This window comes from Leuciscus leuciscus (assembly GCF_965113295.1).
Source record: "Leuciscus leuciscus genome assembly, chromosome: 5".
Classification (NCBI taxonomy): domain Eukaryota; kingdom Metazoa; phylum Chordata; class Actinopteri; order Cypriniformes; family Leuciscidae; genus Leuciscus; species Leuciscus leuciscus.
This window is the reverse complement of record NC_138729.1, coordinates 12,390,673-12,415,066: the sequence shown is the minus strand read 5'-3', so window position 1 is coordinate 12,415,066 and position 24,394 is coordinate 12,390,673. Positions and strand designations below refer to the sequence as shown.

Here is a 24,394-nt window from a genome sequence, read left to right as displayed (position 1 = left end):
TTCCAAACCTGTATGAGTTTCTTTCTTCTGTTGAACAAAAAACAAGGTATTTTGAAGAATGTTGGTAATCAGTTGACGGTAGCCATTGACTTCCATAGTAAGAAAAAAAAAATACTTTGAAAGTCAATGGCTACCGTCAACTGTCTGGTTACCAACATTCTTCAAAATATCTTGTTTTGTGTTAAACAGAAGAAACTCATACAGGTTTGAAACAATATGAGGGTGAGGAAGTGTTGACAGAATTTTCATTTTTGGGGTAAACTATCCCTTTAATCACAACTGTTTTCAATTTATCTTTTTACATTTCATCAGAACTATTGCACTTTCATCCAAGAAAAAGGGAAACTCATACACAGGGTTTATTTGACCTCATTTAGTTTCCTGATTTAATATTTATCATATACATTAACACTCTCATCCTTAATAAGCTTCACTCAAAAGCTAAAACAGTGAAAGTCCTAATATTAACTTCAGTAAATCCAAACTGTGGTAATGTTTTTGTATTAAGACAACAAAGAAAAATCATGTTTGGATTTATTACAGTTCATCACTTAAAAAGATTTTTTCGCAGATTTAGTTGCAGCAAATAGCACAAGCAAGCAGCCATATGAAGGATTACAGTGGCTGTAAAGCACATTCATTTGACCAGAGTACTGCAATAGAGATTGGAAATTAAATTTAAAAAAGATGTATTGTATCTTGGTGCTCTTGGTTGTATTTTTGGTTGGTTTTGCACTGTTTCCTGTTCTGTTACCCATGTATGCACTAGTTTTTATGGCGATTCATTGTTTGATTAATTCGCAACACCTGTTTCTCGTTTCCTTTCATTGGTCTGCGTTAGTACATTCATCCCTGTCTCCGCTGGCTCCCTTCGGCTTCTCCTTCGTTGACCTCAAGCCTCCTCGCCCCGGATTCTACTTCGCCCCGTCAACCCATCAGCTCCACCTTGGCTCTCCGCTCCCTCGGCTCCACTATGGCCTGTCATTCCTCTTAGGCTATGTCTACATTAATCCGGATACATTTTAAAACGGCATTTTCGTTTCAAAATGCTTTCCGTCCACACTTGCGTTTTCCAAAAGTTTCTCATCCACACTGAAACGTCAGAAAAAGCTAAATTCACCTTTCTGCGCATGCGTAAACCCTCACAAAAGCTCACTGAGATGATACAGACGGAACAGACATAATAAAGTTCTCACACTATTCTTCTGACAGGATCATTTTATTTAACAAAATCTCTCACCATTCAAACACCACTCAGCAAAATATGCATCCAGGTTGCTCTCAGTCACCATTATATGTTTGGTCAAAAACGCAACTGCTCTCATGTTTGCGTGTAAATTTTCTTTCATCTTTGCAGGACTGCGATATGAAAAGTGTACAAAGTAACATATCTTTAGCAACAGTGTGAAAGTGAATAGCACATAACAGGCACAATACCGGTATAAACATAGATATCTATTGGTTCAATACTCATCACATGATTAAACATGTGTCATCGTTTTCTAATACCTCCGTTTTCACAGTCCACACTACAACGTGAAAACGCTGTTTTCAAATTTATCCACTTGGTAAAGCGTTTTCAAAAAGCTCAGTTTTCGCAGGACAAAAATGTCTCAGCATGGACGGAAGGTGGACATACTTAAAGGACTTTTACTTGCAGAAAAATAGAAACTAATTATCAATCAAATATAAATCAAAATCAATCACATGCCAGAAGGCATGTATTAGATTGTGTATAATAGGTTTTTGGGCAAATTCTTGACAATTTTGATCATATCAAATGAGATACATTAGGCTTTACCGGGTTAAAACCTTCATAAAAATGTGTCATTGAACCAAAAGCCTCAAACCTTGAGTTTTCTTCGAGCATTGAACTCCAGGAGTTTCTTCTGAGCAGTGTCCATATGGGTGAAGTTAACCGCCTTTCCAGTCACCCAGGGGTGATGCAGCGCCTGCTGCGTCGTCAGCCGTTTCTTTGGATCCTGGACAATCAGTTTCTTCACCTATGGAGCCAAGAAAGACAAGTTACACTTTCAGTAACACTTAGAGGTTTCAAATGTGGATTTGAAACCCACCATCAGCAACCCTGAACGTTCAAAATGACTGACAGGCAGAGATGTTTCTGATTGGCTAAATGTTATTATTAGTTTCCTTTTGTTTTTTCTTGTTCCACAACAATGCGTGGTCAGCACTACTTCTGTGGTGAAAATCAAGTTTTTAATGTTGTTTATATGTTTTTAATGTGCTTTAAGACAAACCATGTGCAAATTCATAAGTCAACACCATTGCTGAGTATTTTCTCCTTAAAACTGCAATGAACAAAAGACAGTCTCAAAAACGCGGTTTGAAATCGCTGTTGTTTCTGACGTCACAAACTACCTTAAAACCAATCAGGTCAACGAGTGGATCTCTGAGCTGGAGTGAGTGAGTGGAGGCGTGCTAATTTGCATATTCATAGAACCGTGTATTCTAAATGAAGCAAGGGTGTAGAGTTACATTCAAGCTATTTTAAGGCATGAAGAATTTTTTTCATGGGAAAAATGCTTAAATATGTCATTTTGGGGAGTTTTAAGGGATAACATTATTGACTACAGTGGGACTTTAAGAGTGTAGATCTGTCACAGAGATGTGATATTTCAGGACACCTACTGTATTTCAGTGATATCTGTCAGGTAATGGGGACATTTTGTATATGTGGAATTCCAAAAAAAGACTTACTTGGCTAACACCACCCCACCCCAATTTTATTTGCCTATCATAAAAGAAAATGGTAGCACTTTTTTTTTTACAGTGTCCTTGGTACACGTTACATGTACTTACTGAATTAAATTATGCAAACCATAATCCTAACCTTAACCCTATAGTACATGTAGTTAATTAATATTACTGTAACAAGGGAACCTTAAAAATAAAGTGTAACCAAGAAAACAAAAAAAGTTGTTTATAAAGAAAGTTATTACGTTTCAGACTAGTTACATTTAAAATATGCACACTGTACCATATGAAGGAATGCAGTATTTGAATATGTGAACATTAACGTATTATTTTGCAACATAAAAGTATAATTTATAAAATATCTAGTGTGTGCATTATAGTGATTTGGTTAAGAGGTGTTGTTAGGCACAAAATGTAGCAGATTTAATGAACTGGCAGTAACATCAAAATTATAAAACTAATGTTTTATAATTCTAATTAACAATAATAATGAATTACTCAAATAATTCCTCAACAAAGTGATATAGTTAATTAGGATAAATGTTGTGTAATAATGTTCTGAAATAGAATTGAACTGATGTGCACTCACAGGTGTGTGTTTATTTCAGGGGCAAACACAGATCATTCATTTATTAGAACTGAACATTTACTATTTTAAAGTATAAAAAATAACTTGAAAGATATCAATAAATGTTTCTCTGTGTGTGTGCTGTTTGTATACCAAAAATATTTGGATTTTTTAGAGGTTTATAAGGATTTTATATATATAGAGAGAGATTTACTCACAAGGTCCTTGGCATTGAGAGACACATTGTCCCACCAGGGGGAGACAAATTCATATTCACAGTTCAGGATACGTTTAAACATGTACTGGTCTCCTCTGTCATCAAAAAAGGGTTCAAAACCACATAACCTATAGATAGAACAGAAACAGAAACAAATTTTAAATAAGTTTTAACAGTTTAATGTATTTTAAAATGTAATTTATTTCTGTGCTGCAAAAGCAGAATTTTCAGCAGCCATTACTTAATGTTTAAGTGTCACATGATCCTTCAGAAATGTGGTGCTCAATCATTAATAATGTACATTTATATTACTTAATATATTTGTGGAAACCGTAAAAGTTCAATGAACAACATTTATTTGAAATAGAAATCTTTTCTAAAATTATAAACGTCTATACTGCCATTTTTGATCAGTTGTTGAATCAAAACAACTTTTATTCCTTGCTGAATAAAAGTATTTATGTCCTTAAAAAAATCTTAAGTAATGGTAACTTGAATGGTAATGTATAATGGTTTCCAGAATATAAAAAAAAATATTAAGAGGCAAAAACTTTTTACAACATTGATAATAATAATAAAGTTTCTTGATCTCCAAATCAGCATATTAGAATGATTTCAGAAATAATCATGTGACACTGAAGACTGGAGTAATGATCGCCATCACAGGAATAGATTACATTTTAAAATTAAAATGGAAAACAGTTATTTTAAACTGTAATAATATTTTACAATTTTACTGTATTTTTAAGCAAATAAATGCAGCCATAATTATTCCAGACTTTTTATTGGTAGTGTATAATATATATTACTTAGTATTTGTATTTAATATAGGTATACAGAAAATAATACATATTATTATAATATAATAGTATTATTAATATTATAAATATTGAAGATAGATAGATAGATAGATAGATAGATAGATAGATAGATAGATAGATAGATAGATAGATAGATAGATAGATAGATAGATATGTCTCTTGAATAGATACATGCAGCAAAATACGAAGGGCCAGATTTAATGAACATGGCAAATTAACGTGAGAGCGCAATTCCAAAAAAATGCTGATGCAAGAAAACGAAAAGTTCTGCACGTGATCTACTGATGACGCGCAAGTTAAACAACACAGATGCAGTCGGATAAACAAGAGCAGCTCAAATTAGCATCTGGTCTAAGACAAGCTTTTTTGGGGCGTTAAATAATGGTGCAAATACCAGTAAATTGACTAGCGCAAACCTTAGTAAATCGCGTTGTGTGATAAATCGCGTTCTCTTCTCCCATACATTTTGCGTTTGAAAGGGAAACTCCTACAAATGCATATGAAATAAGGTCAGCCGCAAAAATAACCCTGTCTACTCTTTTTCAGCGCAATTTTTTCACGGCGTCTTTAGTAAATCCTGACAGTAGTTTTTTAATGGCAAAAGAGGGTTTGTGCTGGCGCAAGCTGTTAGTAAATCTGGCCCTAAATATTATATTATATATTATGATTAATTTTATAAATATAGAATAGAAAATTACTTTAGATTTACTGCTGTCACAGCCAGGTTGCAACAAAGACGATGAAATAAAAGGTGCTGGATCTATTTGTAGCAGAGTTGTCTTTTATTAAACATAATTTTTTTTTTTTTTAAATCAGACTAGGCATAAGGAGGAATGGAACAACCAGGTAAACATGATGATAATGGATAACAGACAGCAGGTTATGTGACATACCCGAGTATGTTTAAGGCTAGGCGGATAACCTCAACTTTCGGCTCCAAAAATGGAGTTAACTTTCAGGGTAAGTAGCCATAGCAACTTATACCTGAACATAAGGATAGTATATGTAGTATATAGTGTATAGCATAGTATATGTTCTTTACCAGAGTTAGTTTACTACAGAGGTGTTCAGCCGCGCATGCGATGTGTGTCCGAATGATGAGGCTCCAGTGGACGTGATAGATTGCACATAATATTAAATATATAATGAGTTATTTCGATATATAAAGTGCTATTAAAACAAGGTAATGTTAATTTATTATAATATATAGCTAGCCTATATAATTCTCATCTCTCACATCGTTCATCTGCATTCAGACGTTTTTTCAATGCTATAATTTATTTATCTAATAAAAGACATATATGATGTGATATATGTTACCTTTCAAGCAATGTGGAAGCAAAATGACTAAACAAAAAATAAACGTATACAGCCATGTTCTCTTTGCAAGCACAGACTGTTATTTAGTTTACTCAGTCTTTGTTTTTATTATATAACTAGCATCAAACAAACTATATAGTTCTTATTCACAGTGATTAAAGATTATTAAACGAAAAGATTGAAAAATGATTGCACAACCACCAAATAGGTGGCGATATATATATATAAGTATATAAATCAGCATCTAACAAAAGAAGAAGAAATGTGTAGTATGGCACACTTTTTCTTAGCGTCCGTTTCCATGGTGACTCGTCGATTCGACGCTCTGTTGAGAATGTCTGGTGTGTTAACCGTTAACATACATAAGTTGGATGAAATTACTCCCGGACGCGGTTTTGGAACCAGCATACCTCAAGTAAGCAAGGTTTGGTTAATCAACCTAGAGTTCAGGGTATGTTTGACGGTAAGATAACCTTGCTTTCTGCAACTTACACCCCTGAGCTCGGGGCTTAGAACCAAACAATCAATGAAATGGAGAACAGGAGCAACCAATAATCAAACAATGAAAAAACATGGAAACTGACACCCAAAACAGAAACAAACCATGATAAATACCTTTAGATTGACAACTGCAAGCTATAATTACTACTAATTAAAATGAAAACTACAAGACTAATGTCTGTCTGTTCACTTTTAATAGTAAATTTTTTACATATTCAATCTGGAACTGAGCAGTTTTCTTTGTCTTATTTGTGCAACTTTGTAGGTACTTGCTACTTTGCTAATTTGTGCTAATTTGTAATTTGTGCTATTTAAGATCGTCTTGTATACAGTACATCTAAATATTATCCCCTGTGGTTAGAAAGTGTATAAATACATTAATGCCTATTTCACTTGAATTTTATTGGAATACATATGAACAATTGGTTTTCAGAATTAAATTTGAGAGCTATGGCAGAGTTTTTCAGTGAATAACTAGCCGGTTCCTTACAAATGGATTTAATAGCATGTAGGCTAAATGATGACATTTTTAAAACGTTTTTGACAAAGAGTACACATTTCTCAGAGTTTTTGTAAAATAATTTATATCCAATTCCTGGAATTACACACAGAAGTTCAAAACGTACTTCACACTTTTTACCAGTGAGGCTGATCTGAGACAAAACCAGTGATTGATATGACAGAGAGATGGAATGACTAAGCACAGCATTCTTGTGAGAGAATAACTTTAGACAAGTATGTCGTGTCACTCACAAAATGTACGTGATAACTCCCACAGACCACATGTCAACCTCAGGGCCATAGGCACATCCCCGTAAAATCTCAGGAGCTGAGGAAGAGAAAGAAAGAACATCAGAAGAAAAGAATAAACGGGGGAGGTGACGCTCTGCTGCACTGATGCTGTAAAAAGATTTTTTTTGACAAATCTGTAATTCTCTTTGTGGAAATAAGCCACAGATGGTGCTCTGTTAAAACACTCTTTAATGAACTCACCACAATAGCCTGGAGTCCCACACACAGTCTTCATTGTTACCTGATCGTCTACAATTTTCGACAAACCAAAATCCGCTGTAAAGATAAATCACACCAAATAAAAACAGATTATCAAAAAAATCTATCTATCTATCTATCTATCTATCTATCTATCTATCTATCTATCTATCTATCTATCTATCTATCTATCTATCTATAACTATCTATAACTATCTATCTATCTATAATGGGTTTTTTTTATTCCTAGTGTTAAAATTCTTGATACATTCCATTAAAAATGTAAATGTCTTTAAAAAAAGTCTTACTGGCCACAAACCTTTGAATATATATATATATATATATATATATATATATATATATATATACATATATATACTACTGGTCAGTAATACTTGTTGTTTTGTTTTTTAAGAAATTAGGCAAACAGTTTAATTTAGCAAGAATGCATCAACAATAAAGTGACCGTGAAGACTTTTATATTGTTACTAATTCAAATAAATGCTGTTCCTTTAAATTTTCTATTCATCAATGATGTATGGCTGCTACCTTGGCCAGGTCTCTCTTGTAAAAGAGATTTTAATCTCAATGAGACTTCCTGGTAAAATAAAGGTAAATAAATCAATGAATATTTTTTTCCTAAGCACCAAATTACCTTATTAGAATACTTCATTATTTCATAAATAAATCAATAAATACTTGTGCTTATAGTGCTTAGTATATGCAAAGACTAGTGCTTAATATTTTTTTTCTGCATCCCAATAAGTTTGCTTTTATGATTAAACCTGACCTGGACAGGTTTTCATGACTGAAGTTAATACTTCAGCCTATGAGTTCAAATCCTTAACCCAAACTATGAATGAGGAAATCATTACAAATGAACTGTGACAGCTAAATTTGAATATGACATAAGTCAGTGATTATTCTTCCTTTAAATCTTACAGTGAATGTTCCTCTAATGCACAACAGGATCATGTTGCATGTTTGCAAGCTAATTCACGAACAAGAGATGTTTAGCCAAACTGCAGTTCCCCCTATCAAGCGAATGGAGAGCCTTACCTATTTTGAGCGGAGCATCTGGCGCTGATGTGGCGTACAGCAGGTTCTCAGGTTTCAGGTCTCTGTGCACTACACCATTCTCATGCAGGTACTGCAAACACACATGTAGACACAGGGGGCTTTCACTTATTAATCTGTGGTGTACACAGACACATGTGACTGTACAATTTGGTGACAATAATTAACATGCATTACCTCCACCATTAATTGAGTAATACGATTTTTAGTTTTCAAATTTGTATGGGAATCTCCTCTGTGGTTGGTAAACAGATTAATCTGGGCCTGATAATGAGCAAATTTAAAGTAATGACCAAGCTGTAGGCCTACTGATTAAACGTGTTTCATAACTGACATAATTAAGTGCATCAAGAGATCTTTCCTCTACTCTGAGGCCATTTAAGTTTTACACTGTGTGCAAGGAAGCACTGTATGTTTTTTATCTTGCTGGGTGTATATAATCCAAAACGTCTTTTAATGAACAGAGTAGCACAATAGCAACATCAACGCAAGACAAAGCACTGATGAAACTGAGGGCTTAAATACACAGAGAAGGCAATCAACAGAACAACGAACAGGTGAGGACTAATCAGGAACCATAGTAACAAACAAGTGGCGGGAAAACTGATAACAAAGAAAACTAGGTAAAACCAGAGCCCGTCTACGGAGAGCCTGCCCACTCCCTATTAAGTCCTATTGTACCGAATTTTGGTTGTAGTTCCACCACAGTTCCACTGGGGGCGATCGCACATGAGTGCAAAATGAATGGGAGTCTATGGGGCTAGACGGCTAAATTTTTCTCTTTCACCCGATTGCCGTTGAGAAATCTCAGATTTGATTGTAGGTTTTGCAAGTTCAACATGGGTTATAGGTCGAAAGTTGAATGAACGAGTACTTATGTCCTTTCGATTTCTTACAGGTTGAGTTGTTGTTGCCCATAACACGCTAGCATTCTGCTAATGAACGCTGATTGGTCAGTGAAGGACTGATTACGACCAGAGATACCGCTTGATGGCATCGTGGCATCCGAAGCGGGACCAGAAACAAACAAAACAAAAACTCTTCTAGCCCGTGTATTTACCTGTGTCAGCTGTGTTGTCGATGCCTCGAGAGAAAAGAAAGTGCAGAGCGCGAAAGCACCAAAGTGACTGAAGGATTGCCGTAAAGCAGTATCTCTGGTCGTACGATGTGTATGACGTCATTGACATTTTAAAGCAAATAAGTGACTCTAAAAAATCTAACACCCAGCAATGTGTAATTTCTTTGCATCTCCTTTCGAATACAACATTAAAATTACTGTAAGAAAAAATGATGTGGACGTCGAAGATCTCAAAAATGAAGTTTATTACAGCAAAGTAGTAACAAAGTACAGGCAGCACTTCGGATTCAGCGGAGTCATACAGAATGAATCTCATCTTCTCAGCTCAAACATTTATCCTCTATTTCGTTTGTCTTCCCCCTCTTACATGTAAATGAAGCTCTGTTTTTAAGTGTAATTTAAGAATAACAGATTCGTCTTCCCTCTCAACATGAGGCTGAAACTCTGTCTTAAATGTAAATTGAGGATCTTTCCTCTGTGCCCACATCTTTGATGTTCTGTGAAATCAGAACAGCAAAAGGTTAAGGTGATAAACTCTATCTGAAGTGGATCTTCTGTTAAAACAAAACGGTCAAATGTTTTAGGTGATAAGATCTATCTGTAGTGGTCACATCTTTGATCTTCTGTTCAAACAGAACGGTCAAATGTTTAAGGTGACAAGCTATTTGAAGTCCCTGTAATCAAGATGGTTGTTAGTTGCCCTCTGTGATACTATTTACATATTACTGAGATTGGATGTAATTGTCTCTATATGATAATTAAGCTCTTTTAAGTGAAGGAACATTTTGATATATATATATTGGAGTGGAAGTTGTAGGGAACAGAACATAATTTCTTATATTACTACAAAAAATAATATCCTGAGAAAAGTGGAATTTGAGAGGTATAGCGCCATAGACCTCCATTCATTCTGCACTCGTCCTGGGAGCGCCTTCATATGGAACCAGAGTGGAACTGCAACCAGTTCAGAAGCCGGAAGTTTACTGAGAGTGAAACTTCTCCCCTTATTAGACATTCTCAGGTAAAACCAAAACACACAGGCTGCATCCGAAATCACATACTTGTCTACTACATATATATGAAAAACAGTATGTGACAAAAGAAGTGTTTGAATTCACAGTACTCATAAAAGAGTAGGCAAAATGTACCCGGACCTATTTTAATATCATGTATACCGCGCCGATCCGAGTCTGCGCCGAGTCTGATTCTGAAGTGTGCATATGATGGACACTTTACTATCACATGAGACCATGGGAGAGGATTTGTGAATGGCAGTGAAGCGACAGAACGCTGGTAGGACACATGATAATGACAACATGGCGAATGTAGTACGTCCAGATTACATTCATACACACATTTATACTAGAACATACTTTTTTTTAGCAGTCGTGAAGTAATTACATATTCAAAATAAGTACCTACTCAAGAGAGAATGTGATTTCGGACGCAGCCAGGGACAAGAACTCAAGCAAAACAGAAAATACATGGTGTTTTATTTAGGTGTGTTTGTTATTGAAAAACTTTGTTGATGTCAACCATCCTCAAAGAAGCCATTCTTATACCTTCTTATACCTGCAAGGTTTTCCAACCCTTATCCTTAATTCTATATCTTTCCTTTTGAATTTATGACAACATGAATAATTTAATAATTTGTGAATACTTTTTATTTCAATAATTCATGCATCAAAGGGTTAAGATTAAAGGTTGAAAATCTTAAAATGATCACTATTTAAAATCTGTCACTGTAAAATCTTGTTCCAACTAATACTTTTTAGTTGACTTCATGTCAACAATTTGTTGAACTAAACTTAACTTAATCCCGCCAAGATTGCGGGATTTGGGCTACTTTTAAACTGTTGCCATAGGCTGATTTTTTTCCTGTGCAAAGGTTTGACATGCATTGTAATTTACTAGAAAGCTTGTATAGAAATATTTTACCCATTTTATATTCTACCAATGACAAAACTGTGCTAGAAGAGTTTTGTTAGGGAGGAACACTGGTAAGGAGCCCTTGAGCACCTTTATGAAATCAGACTGTTTATGATTACTACTATATAGTGATTTTAAAGTTGAAATTGTGTATGACGCTTAACAGTGACTGTTAAATATATATTGAGAGCCATATTTAGAGTTCTGATTTTGGCTGCCTTCAGTAAGTGTTGATATGCAGTTGCTCAAGTATTTGGAGTGTTTTTAGCACTATTAATTTGCTAGGGTTTTCTAGGTTGTTGCTATGTGTGTGAGGGCAACTCATGTCCGTATAACAAATTGACAAGTTAAAGGTGCTATACAGAATTCAGAAATGTTTTTTAAGTTTCGTTACAAGCTGTTCACACATTGGCAATACAAAAAGCGATTAATGCATGATAATTCGTACATATAGCCTCAAACCAAAGTTAAAAACTTAGTGTTAGGGCTTTGTTCAATTCACTATTCCTCAGGATGAGTAATGCTAAAAGTGACACTTGTCTTAGCAAATACTTCTAATTAGACCAATGTCCATTGCTTTCAACAGATCTGTGTTTATAATCAGCCAGACGCACTTGCCAGTGCCTTGGTGAGTGTTACCACGGAAACTCATTAAACAGAGTAGCATGGGCCATAAGTCTGCCTGGTTACAGAGAAACAACACGTGGTCACTATCTATCATGTGCTACCGAGGGAACGATGAACGTGAGAGATTCCCAACCTGAAGAAGATGTGTGAAAGGTATTAATACCAGAAACAACAACAAAAATATTTATAAGCTCATTATTCTAAGGCAAGAATTTACAGTACTATTGCTCCGTCAAAGCAATCTTGATGTGGCCAGTAAGCAATCTCTTTGTAACTACATAGGCTACTATATAGAACATGCTAGCAAATGTAGAAAAATAGAAGATAAATTCTCTTCAAAGAAAAGGTTTCATATAGAACCCTAGGGGTATTGACTTAATTTTAAAAAACGCTTTAGTTTATGCCAAAAAGACTCTATAAGGAGAAATGTATTAAATGATTCCATAATGCTTTCATGTTTAATGAGTCATTTCAATCTTTTCTAGTGATGAAGCATGTTTATTAGCTGTTTAATTCATATGAATTATAAAAAAATACAAAAATAATTGAATTAAAACAACTAAATTAAAACAACGGTTGCTAACTAAATTAATTAATTAAAACAAAATGTATAAAATGATCCGATGATGGAACCCCTAAAAGGTTCTATTTATGAAGTGCCTGACAGAACCCTTTAAGGTTGAATATAGAACCATTTCTTCTAAGAATGTGCAATAAAGTGAAACAGTTAGGTTCCAGAAGTAAAAGTTCCATTCATTTTCTCCTTAGGAAACTATAAATCATTAAAGATAGACCTATTGTGAGCTACGACGTTGTTATACCAGTATAGGCTGCTGTTACAGCCATAAGCCCACGTTATTTCAACTTATTTTTAAATAATCATGTTAAACAGTAGAATTCCAGATGAAAAACTACATTACCCATGACTCTCCCTAAATCTCCACTAATTAAAGAATCGAAACAAGCAAATCACACAAAAAGTGTCACACTCCTGTCACCTGATGGAGTTTTGGTTCCTTGCTAGTGTCGCCTGTTTTCTCTGAGTTTACAAAACATTTAATATTCTGCAATATTATCAATTTGACTGCACTGAAATTATTGGATGAGACTTAATTGAGCTGGATGATGATGATGACACTATGACTTTTGTAGAGCTGCTTTATCGCTGAATCGAAATTTGTTTTATAATTTATGAACTTTGCAACATCGACACATCTTGTTTTTGATCGGAATTGAATCAACATTTAACTGACTTGAGCTAAATAATGAATAGCTGCTTACAACCGAATTATATACATAATCCACATCTTTAAATCAATAGATTTTATTCATTGTTTCGTTTCGATAGTCATTTGCAGTGGTTCATGGGATTGTAGTTATTTTCCTCATTAAAGCCGTTAAACACAGTCTTGCCTTTTTGTCTGATTTTCAAATACTTTTTTCAAATCAAAGTTTGTAATGTTGTGTTTCACCTCATAGCTGGTTGGTTCAGTTCATAGCTTATAACTCTTTCACAAAGTCTTTTTAAAAATCCATTTGGGAAAAATACAAAAACAAGGCTGATGAAAAAGTGGACAGGGACTGCTGCACTCTATTACTTAGAACATCCTAGCAACAGCATAGTAACACCCTGGCAACAATTCACAATGCATTGTTGTGGCTAGTATTACACTCACAGTTTTTTAGAGAATATTTTGTTTGTTTTCATTTGGAGTATTTACTTTGGTTTGCAATTCAGCAATGCTAAGCTAAAGTGCTAAAGTTTCTAAAAGGCCCATTATAGACTCACGCCATATCTGTAATCTCTAAACATGGATGCTCAGGTTTAAGTGCTCTCCCATATATAATTCACATGGGAAAATCAAGCCTTACACTGACAAAAACTTCTCTTAACTGTCAAACTAGTATGCACGACTGCCCATATAAAGGCAGAGTCACCACAGTCCCCAGTGTAAAAACATTCCAAATGGTTTGTTTGCAATAGAGCCGCAGAATGATTCCTCAGAGGAGGAGCAGTACAGTGTGCCAGCTTCCCAACACCAATTATTATGGTGACATGAAGGAGTGTTATCTTTTAGTGGGGTCCGAGGGGAATACTCCCATCCTGTTCAAAACTCAGTGGAGCTGACACACATAAAGTACATCTTCTCTCTCCTTCTCTTCTTCCTCTCATCTGACAAGAGCAGGTCTGTAGCTCGCCACTGCTGCCATCTGTGTCCCCACGCCATGAAGATTATTTTAGCAACTAGACTCGTTATGTAGGTCCACACAGTTAAAGGTAAAGTGTGTAATTTCAGTGCCACTAGTGGCTCAAAATGGAACTGCAAAATGAATGACTGTTTTCAAACTTAAAGGTAAAGGTATTCCCGAATTTTAGAAAAGAACCGCCCTCTCCACTTTTTGAAAAAATGCACATGCGCAACACTCTACCTGCTCCCGAGGTAGATTTCTCCAAATAGCATGCCAAACTTTACCTGTCAAGTAGAAACTTCGCGACTGAGGCATCAGTGGGAAGCCCAACCTGTTTTTTGAGCGCACGTCATCGTGTGAATCGTGTGCACGAGCACGTACGACGGCCTTACGTAAACATATCACCAGAATGATTGACACTTAGGTGGACCAATAGTATAGGCTACCCACCCGGAAAAAGAAAATCCTCCGCTATACCTTTAAGTTACCGTCTTTGTAAAGGCTAAATTAGGCTACGTTCACACTGCAGGCTGAAACGACCCAATTCCGATTTTTTTGCCCCTATGCGACCTGTATCTGATCTTTTCATGACAGTCTGAACGACACAGATCCGATCTTTTCAAATGCGACCCAGGCCACTTGGGTATGTGGTCCCAAATCCGATACATATCCGATCTTTTCAAATGCGACTTCAGTCTGAACGGCCAGGTCGCATTTATCCGACCCGCACGTCATTGATACGCGAAAAACGTCATAATCCTGCGTTGAAGTAGTCGTCGGTTTGAAAACGGACTGCATATTCGTCGAGCTGAGGTAAATCTGCCGAACGGGTCGACCTCGACGAGCCCGTTAATAAAAAAAAAAAAGAATTGAGCATTAAGCCCTGCAGTGTGAACGTAGCCTTACTCTTCACCGACAGATGTCGACCAACAGCAACAGATACGTTCACGTGGCTTTGTCAGATCCTTCTGTTAGCGTTGGTCAGCGCTTGTTTTCGCCAACTAAACGTTCAATCTGCAGGTCGCGAAATGTGTGAGAAGTGACATACTGTAATCTTGTGATTGTCGGTGCTGGTTGAAATCTGTCGTTGCAATGTGGATTAGCCTTAACTCGGTTCACACAAGGTGATTATTTAATTTCTGAGTGAATCTCATAGTCGGAATACTTAAAAAATAATGTAATGTTTTGTTTGTGCTATAGTGTTTACACTTTTCAGGGGAATCAACCTAGAACTGGCTTATAGTTGACTCTTAAAATGACACGTAACCCCAAAATGACAATCTGTCAACATTCATTCAACATCAACTGTTTCAAAGCTCATATGACTTTCTTTCTTCCATGGAACATTACTTATTTTGTGTAACAGGAAATAAAGTCACATGGGCATCGTTTGAGGCATCAAATGGAATAGCACATATAATGGCTGCGTTCAGAATTAAATAAAAATGACTTACTGAATACTCAGCCCGATCTCATCCCAAGTCGTCATATACTGACGCTTTTGACATTTCGTCTACATCGAACGCACATGGCACCCTTTAGCGTCAATATTGGCGCTTTTCCACTGCATGGTACGGTACGGCTCGGTTCGGTACGGCACGCTTTGGCGCTTTTCCACTGCATGGTACGGTACGGCTCGGTTCGGTACGGCTCACTTATGGCGCATTTCCACTGCATGGTACGGTATGGTACGGCTCGCTTCGGCTCGCTTTAAATGGTACCACCTCTGTTGAGGTTCCAAGCGTACCGTACCGATACTAAAATGTGACGTGAAAACACTGCAGATCACTGATTGGTCAGACAGAATCATCACTACCAGCGTCATTGTATTTACGACACGAGACACTAAACCCGCTAGATTTAAATAGCCAGTAAACAACAGCCAACGCTTTAGCACCTGTTTTTAAAGTATTTGCTTCAAAAAAGAGAGTATAAACTTCAAAAAAAGAAATGGCTGAATCGTGGTCAGTGGACGAGGTGCAGACGCTCCTCTCATTGGTTGCCGAGGAGTGGATGGGGAAACACGGAATGAAAAATTTGCATTTAATATGATGATGTAATGGCAGTAGAGACGGTAACTATAATGATCAGTCCCACCCACTTTGAAGCGGTACTAACTGCAGTGGAAAAGCAACCGAGCTAAAGCGAACCGAACCGTGCCGTACCGAGCCGAGTCGTACCACGCAGTGGAAAAGCGAAGCGAGCCGAACCGTTCCGCGCCGAGTCGAACCGTACCGAGCCGTACCATGCAGTGGAAAAGCGCCATATGAGACGCAGATAGATATGGGCCAGAGGGCGCCTCCTAGCGGTCTAACCCTAACCCTACCCCAGACCTAAACCTACCCATAACCGAACAAAGCTCTGTGCGTCTCATATTGACGCTAAAGGGTGCCATGTGCGTTCGATGTAGACTAGGGCAGGGGTTCCCAAACTTTTCCATGACAAGGCCCCCCAAATACCACTAGGTTCTGGCCAAGGCCCCCCTTTTGCAGGATGTGTTATTGAACCCATCGACAATACTATGGCAAATCTAGAAATAAATAAATAAAACATCTAGGTGAACATCAGATTATGTGATGGTGTTTGATACCAGCCAATCAGAAATATTATAGAGATGAACCTATTACAATTTTCAAGGCCAATTCCGATTTGTCATTGAGATTGACCAGCCAATAAAGATTTTAGCCGATTCTGATTAAATTTTTTCTAACCACTTTACAGCACACACAAATATTTATATATATATTTTATAAAACACCACTTTTATCCAAACTGATTAATAAAAACAAGTTTAAATGGGTAAATTTTCTATAAATATTTTTGAGTCTTAATTTTCTTGAAGCCTACTGAAGTTCTTGTTAAAACACACTATACATGCAAATTATGTGCATTTTTGGTACTTTTTGTGTGAAATCATATTTATTTTGTCCATCAAAAGTGTGCTTTCACTTTAATTAAGCGTGAGCAGCGCAGCAAAAATAGACTCGGCGCCGAAACCCTCCGCTTCACTACTGCTCACGCGCACGCTCACGCACTGCTCCTGCTCGCGGTGTGAATGCACTCACTGAACATGCACGGCGAAAAAAATTTGCGCTACTCACGCGCCGCTCGCGGTCTGAAACGGCCGTAACCCCTCATTTACACTGAACACGTCTGCGGCGCATTACGGCTGCGACAAGGTTTTATTCCGTCCTTCACGCGGTGCCAACTCACACCGGGAGCATATCAGAAGCGGAGCGACTGGATGCGTGAAACCACGCGATTTGCCTGTCCGACGTGTTTTTCTGATTTGGGGGGTTTCTAGTATCATGGGGAAGTTGGCCAATATACGTGCAATACGTTTGGGAGTCTGCACGGGGTGTTTATTTTGAAATTGACAGTTTTTTAAAACTTTTATTTTGTATTTCTGGTGCGACTTGGACGCGCGTCCGTCAAAAATAGACTAGGCGCCTATTCATGGGTTTCATCAGGTCCCTTTCCACAGGTGTATTAATCAAGCACAATGCAGTCTGCATTCATAATCTAGGTGCTTGATTTTATACACCTGTGGAAAGGGACCTGATGAAACCCATGAATATTTAGCGAAGCGGCGCAGAGAGCCGCCTCTGTATTCCGAAACGCGCCGCGTCGCGGCCGGTGTAAACACAAGCATTGACTAGAATGGGCGCGATCAGCTCCGGTAGCCGTGTCGCAGCCGTAATGCGCCGCAGACGTGTGCTGTGTAAATGAGGGGTAATTCACAAGGTTTCCTACATGTGCGTTCTTTGTGCACGTGTGATGCTGATGTTGCGCGATGTTAATCATGCGGCGCCCGAGTGCATTTGAATCGGCATTATGTCAGACTGAAAATCACGTGAAAATCGGCCAATTCTGGTCACCAGCCGATCAATCAGTTAATCTATAAAAGATTAGCATTAAAAGTATAATGTTCAGATAGGCTATGCAACAAATAATTAAAATGTTATTTTATAACAATACTCATATTAACACATTTTTTTCCCAACTTGCTTTGGCCCCCCTGGCGCCCCCTAGCGGCCCCCAGTTTGAAAACCCCTGGACTAGGGTGACCAAACGTCCTGTTTTCCCAGGACACGTCCTGTTTTCCCAGGACATGTCCTGTTTTCAGGTCCTGTCCTGGCCGTCCTGTCTGTTTTTTATAAAGTGATGAAAATGTCCTGGTTTTCATTATTTTTCATTGGGCCATTAAGCGTGTACTTTAAATACATGCTTGCCTTTGCACACAAAACATATGAAACCGGCTTCGCCCCGTCTTGTTATTATCAGCGCGTTCCTCAATCCGCAGCGGCAAGCAGAGAGCACGTCAGAATACAGAGGCCACTGTGTGTTTGTGTGTGTGTGTTCATCTCAGCCTCATTGGTCTGTCACACTGCTCCTCAATGTCAGAATATTTGAAATGACCAATCAAATCAAAGTAGGCGGACTTTACGTTCACAGACACAGAATTTCAATTTTAGCAGCGTGACTCGGACTCGACGGTCGATGCTTCAGGTTGCGGTCAAGTGCGAGATAAGATGTAAGTAGCTAACAGCGTAAAAAAAAAAAAAAAAAAGCCCAAATGTAAATTCACAGATAATTTACAGAGAAAATTCCAGTTTTTTTCGTTTCGGTCGGGATCCGTGTAAAGCAGAATGCATGAACTGCAAAGCTGGAACGTACTTGTCAGTGTCAAATAAAGGTGCTAGCTGTTACGCTGACAGCTGAAGCAGATGCAGAAGCAGGATCCAATTGCAGCAGGTTTTATTAAACAAACTCAAATGGTAACAAACTCAGACAAAGACTCAGGAACAGGAACCACCAACATACAACATCAAGAACTCACAAAGACTGAAACAAGACACAGGGCTTAAATACACAGACAGACAAGCTAAACAAGATAACAAGGGGGCGTGGCTAATGAAAAACACCTGGGAAGACTAATCAACATAACGGGGAACTGCTAAACAAAGAATGAGACAGGGGAACACAGACATGAATCGTGACACTAGCGAAGTAGAAGCCCACATAAAGAAAGTAAAGGCTACAAGAGAACATCAGGAGGATTGAAATAGTTTTTTTACTGAAATAGTGTAGTAGATTTTTTATTTTAGTGGTAGATTTTTAAGCTATGCTATGGCCATGAAAAGAAATAGTGTCATGTAAAAGGTGTTAAAAGCTAAACTTTTTTTTAATAGTAGGCTATTCTATTGTTGCGGGCCAAACATTGAATGGAAAGGATGTATTAGGCTACTTTATGTATTAAAGTACAATAACATAGTTGCAAGGTTGTGAATGCATTTGTCAAGTATTTTTTGATGCATTCACCCCAACCACGCCCCCACCCCTTAACCACGCCTCCCAAACCACGCCCCCGTCCTGTTTTCTGAAAACTAAAATATGGTCACCCTAATGTAGACGAAATGTCAAAAGCGTCAGTATATGACGACTTGGGATGAGAATGCGTTGGAATACTGCTTAGAATACCATAGAAGCCTGTTTCCGCCATGTAAATGAGATTTCTCGCAATTCAGAGTCTATATCTTGCAATTTTGAGTTAACATCTCACATTTTTTTTTGTTGCAGAATTGCAAGTCTATATCTTGCAATTGGGAGTCTTTTCCTTGAAATTCTGAGTTTACATCTCCAATTCTGACTTTTTTTCTTAGCATTCTGAGATTACATCTCGCAATTCTGACTTTTTTATATATCTGAATTGCGAGACGTTAACTCAAAATTGCGAGATATAAAGTAATAATTGCGATAAAGTCAAAATGTTGTTAGAAATTCGCAATTCTGAGAAAAAAGTCTGGTCAAACTTTAGATTAGGGTCAACTTCCCATTATTAACTAGAACTATTAACTACAACTTTTGCCTCAAACTCCTAATTACTTATTATTTATTTGAAATGTATTTGAAGGATAACCCCTTGAGATGTACCATCTCGTTTTCGAGGGGGTCCTTAGAACAAACATTCATACCAACATTTAGCTCTCCATAACTATCTCCTCACATACCAGCCCTCTAAGTACATTGATACAATAAGTATACAGTTATTAATAGTCAGTAAGGTAGTTGTTAAGTTTAGGTATTGGGTAGGATTAAGGGATGTAGAATATGGTCAGTGTCACAAACTGCTCTGACACACACAGGTTTGAGGATCCAAAAGCAGCTTTTATTGGGGCAATCCAGAGTCGTAATCCATATTACAGACAAGAGTCAAAACCACAGGGAAGACAATCCAAAAAATAACAGAGTCCAAGATACAGGCAAACAGAGAAATTTAGGAAACTGGGCAGACGGTCAGAAACATAACACAGGAGACAAGAGCAAGTGCTCAGAATTGCAGTGACACTAAACAAGACTTTGCAAAGAAAGAGTGAAAAACACAGGGCGTATTTAGGAAGGGCTTAACAAGCTAATGACACAGCTGAACCTACTCACAACATAATGAGTCCAGGCAATGGGTTATGGGAATTAAAGTTCATGATGACAGGAGGAGTGCCCTCTGGTGGAGATCATGATCACTCCAGCTGGCGGATGTGACAGTCATGCAGAATAAGGCATTAATATGTGCTTTATAAGCAGGGTTGGGGAGTAACGGAATACATGTAACAGCGTTATTGTAATGATTCATGTCTGTGTTCCTCTGTCTTGTCCCATGTTTAGCAGTTCCCCGTTATGTTGATTAGGTGTTTCTCATTTACCACGCCCCCTTGTTATCTTGTTTAGCTTGTTTGCATTTGTATTTAAACCTCTATGCTTCAGTTGTTGTTTGTCGGTCGTTGTAGCTGTTTCCTGTTCATGTCCTGAGTTTCGTGTTCTGTTGTCTGCCTGGATTACCTGTTTGTTTTATTAAATGTAATGCTTGCATATGGATTCTCTCTTTGCTTCGTCCTTGCCTCATCATAACAGAACGACCGACCAAATGATGAATCCAGCAGCATTTAAGGGTAATCTCCAGCCAAGTAGGCGGCCACGCCTGATTCTTATCCCCAGGATGGCTGCCGCCACGCCTGCAAAGCCTGAGTCTCTTCGCATCATGCCTGCAAAGCCTGAGTCTCTTCGCGTCATGCCTGCAAAGCCTGAGTCTCTTCGCGTCATGCCTGCAAAGCTTGAGTCTCTTCGCGTCATGCCTGCAAAGCTCGAGTCTCTTCGCGTCATGCCAGCAAAGCCTGAGTCTTTTCGCGTCATGCCTGCAAAGCTTGAGTCTCTTCACTTCATGCCTGCCAAGCCTGGGTCTCTTCACGTCACGTCTGCAGAAACTGTTCACGTCACGCCTGCCGATCCAGAGACTGTTCACGTCACGTCTGCCGATCCAGAGACTGTTCACGTCACGTCTGCCGATCCAGAGACTGTTCACGTCACGCATGCCGAGCCAGTGTCTCAGGACAAGATGGCCGCCACTGAGCCAGTGTCTCCAAACAAGATGGCCGCCAAGCCAGTGTGTTCGGACAAGATGGCCGCCACTGAGCCGGAGTCTGTTCCTGAGCCGGAGTCTATGGTCGTCTCCGCCCTGGCCGCCCGAAGGGTCGTCTCTGCCCTGGCCACCCGAAGGGTCTTCTCCACCGTGGCCGCCCGAGGGGTCTTCTCCGCCCGTGTCGCCTGCACTACCTGCTCCGCCCTGGAATCCGTCTTGCCGCAGGCTCCAGGTCCTCTTCCGCTTCACGGACCTGGCCCTCCATCCCGCCCCCGGGTCCCCCTCCGCTCCACCACCCTCCTGGACTATTGTTTCCTGGGGAGTGTCTGGAAGCCACTCTAAAGGGGGGGGGGGGGGGGGTTATGTAATGATTCATGTCTGTGTTCCTCTGTCTTGTCCCATGTTTAGCAGTTCCCCGTTATGTTGATTAGCCTCCCCAGGTGTTCCTCATTTACCACGCCCCCTTGTTATCTTGTTTAGCTTGTTTGCATTTGTATTTAAACCTCTATGCTTCAGTTGTTGTTTGTCGGTCGTTGTAGCTGTTTCCTGTTCATGTCCTGAGTTCCGTGTTCTGTTGTCTGCCTGGATTACCTGTTTGTTTTATTAAATGTAATGCTTGCATATGGATTCTCTCTCTGCTTCGTCCTTGCCTCATCATAACAGTTATGTAATCAGGATACAAAAATTCAGTAACTGTAATCTGTTACAGTTACGTCAAAAAACATAGTAATCAGATTATAGTTACATTTTGAAAAAAGGGGGAATACTTTCAGGATTACAATGGTTTCATTTCAAACTAAATAAATAAGTATTTTGGCATAATAACATTATATTAAGCGCTGCTTGATTATACAGTAGTTCCTGGTTCTGTTGCCAGTAATGACTCACGTGTGCCACCCGCTGGTGCATGTGCAAATAACAGCTTTCTACAATCTCCTCAGACGCAGATTGAATCACTGCTGCTAGTAGAAACGATGCTGCCTGCGGGTAAAATCGCTTTTAATTCATGGAAATTCCGCTGCTATTTTGTAGAAATTAGGAGAGTAGCTTTTTTAGTACCCAAAATGTCCTTTCTTATCTTTTCTCACGTAACGGGATGTTCACTGTCTAGGTAACGTAGGGGAACTCCCACTGCCAACGCCCCACGTCCAGTCAGGCAAATTAAGAAAGATCACGGCTTTAGTCAAAATGTAGGCCTATTTTAAAATAAACTAATATGTATTTTTTAGTTAAAAATTTGTTAAAAATAAAACAAAATAATCTGTAATACCATATATTAGCCACTAGATGTCTGTATAGCCCTTTACATAAATATATATTCAGGCATGTGTGTATATTTTGCAAATATTGTACACAGGACCAAATTCTTAATAAAAAAAATAAAAATAAAAATAAATATTTCTTCTTGCTTGACTTTATTTATATACGGGACCTTGAAGTAATCCCAAAGTAATCAGTTACATTACTTTCATATTATAGTACTTGGATTACGTTACTGAATACTTTTTTTAGGAAGTAATTTGTAACTGTAACGGAATACATTTTTAAAGTAACCCTCCCAAGCCTGTTTATAAGTACTAATAAACAGCCAATATCCTAGTAATATGCACTTTCCTAAGCAACTAGTTATTAGTGAGAATTGGACCCTAAACTAAAGTGTTACCAAAAGTTACCTATTCTACGCTCCTTGCGCTGGTTGCCAGTCTGTTACCGAATTGATTTAAAATTTTATTTATTTGTTTATAAAGCTCTTAATAATTTAGTCCCTAAATATCTCACCGATCTACTGTTTCTTATAACCCATCTATATCACTACGATCACGGAAATGTCACCTCCTGTTTGTTCCACTGCTTTCGCAGTAGCTGGCCCTAAACTGTGGAATGTTAACCTGCCTAAGACTTTTGCGCAGTAATATATATATATATATATATCCCTCTATTGCATAGTGTTGCTTCAGGGTAACATACCCATTTTCCCTCATATTCTCAGGCTTACAAAATCATACACCAAAAAAAAACCTGCTTATTTTAATCTGGAGGAAGTATGAAAAGCCAATAGAATGCTTGTATTTGATTACATGACTTGTCCAACCCCCTTTTCAATGTCTTTTCCTCACCTGCACTCACATGCAGCAGCCATGTTTTTTCAGCTCCACAAAACTTTGAAAAAGTGACATTTTCCTTAGGATTTCCATGAAATAAAAAATATTTTCACAATTTTGGGTAAGTTCTGATTTAATTTCACTCTGTTGATTATGTTTTCATTGAATGTTTCTTTTGTAAATGGGTAAAATAGCTATGTTGCCTCAAAGCAACAATATGCAACAGTGGAATGAGAATTCTCTGTTTTCATGCTAGTTAGCAATACAATATTATCAGCAATAGGTTCAGGTTTAGACCTGAAAAAAAGACGGGGCGCAACTGCACCTCTACCCCCGGCCCCAGTCCGCTTGGACCGCATAGACCACTGGTCTGTCTACAGTGAAAACAGAGGTCACACTCCTGACAAAAACTGTTTCTTCTCCTTTCACACACAGTAACCTAAGATGAAGAAGTGGCTCATCCATGATTTATGTGTTAATAGTGAATGATCCACCAGTGTTTGTTCTTTAGTCTGTTTTAAACAACACAAATTAGTTTTCTATCCAGTTTTTGATTTTTACCTTGAAAATTTAATGAGAATGAATGCATAACAATAATACTCCTTTGTTGCGCATTGTTACTTCTAGGTAACAAACCCCACTAAGATGGTAACTGGTTGTAACTGTATTACTTTTTCAGCACAAATGTTTTTTTTAAATGAAGTTGATGTTGAAGATCTTTCATAAAATGTGTTTTGTTATGAAATAAAGAGATATATTTTAAATAGACTGCACTTTTTGTATTTATTCCCATTATTGCATGTTGTTGCGCCAAAGTAACATACCTAGATCTACCCCCTATTATT

General features: G+C 38.0%; 1 protein-coding gene and 1 long non-coding RNA gene across 2 annotated transcripts in view; one reads left to right on the top strand and one right to left on the bottom strand.

The window, feature by feature from the left end:
* Nucleotides 1-24,394, bottom strand: part of camk4 (calcium/calmodulin-dependent protein kinase IV) — a 61,971-nt gene that overhangs the window by 1,608 nt on the left and 35,969 nt on the right. Inside the window, exons 7-11 of the mRNA XM_082171490.1 lie at nucleotides 8,192-8,282; nucleotides 7,136-7,210; nucleotides 6,896-6,971; nucleotides 3,502-3,628; nucleotides 1,851-2,003 (exon numbers count right to left, since the gene is read on the bottom strand). Of these exons, the coding sequence (XP_082027616.1) occupies nucleotides 1,851-2,003; nucleotides 3,502-3,628; nucleotides 6,896-6,971; nucleotides 7,136-7,210; nucleotides 8,192-8,282 (522 nt within the window). The remainder of the gene's footprint in view (nucleotides 1-1,850; nucleotides 2,004-3,501; nucleotides 3,629-6,895; nucleotides 6,972-7,135; nucleotides 7,211-8,191; nucleotides 8,283-24,394) is intronic.
* LOC309500007 lies at nucleotides 17,473-18,029 on the top strand. The gene is made up of 2 exons (XR_014206435.1): nucleotides 17,473-17,777; nucleotides 17,946-18,029. It is a non-coding gene; the product is annotated as an uncharacterized lncRNA (long non-coding RNA).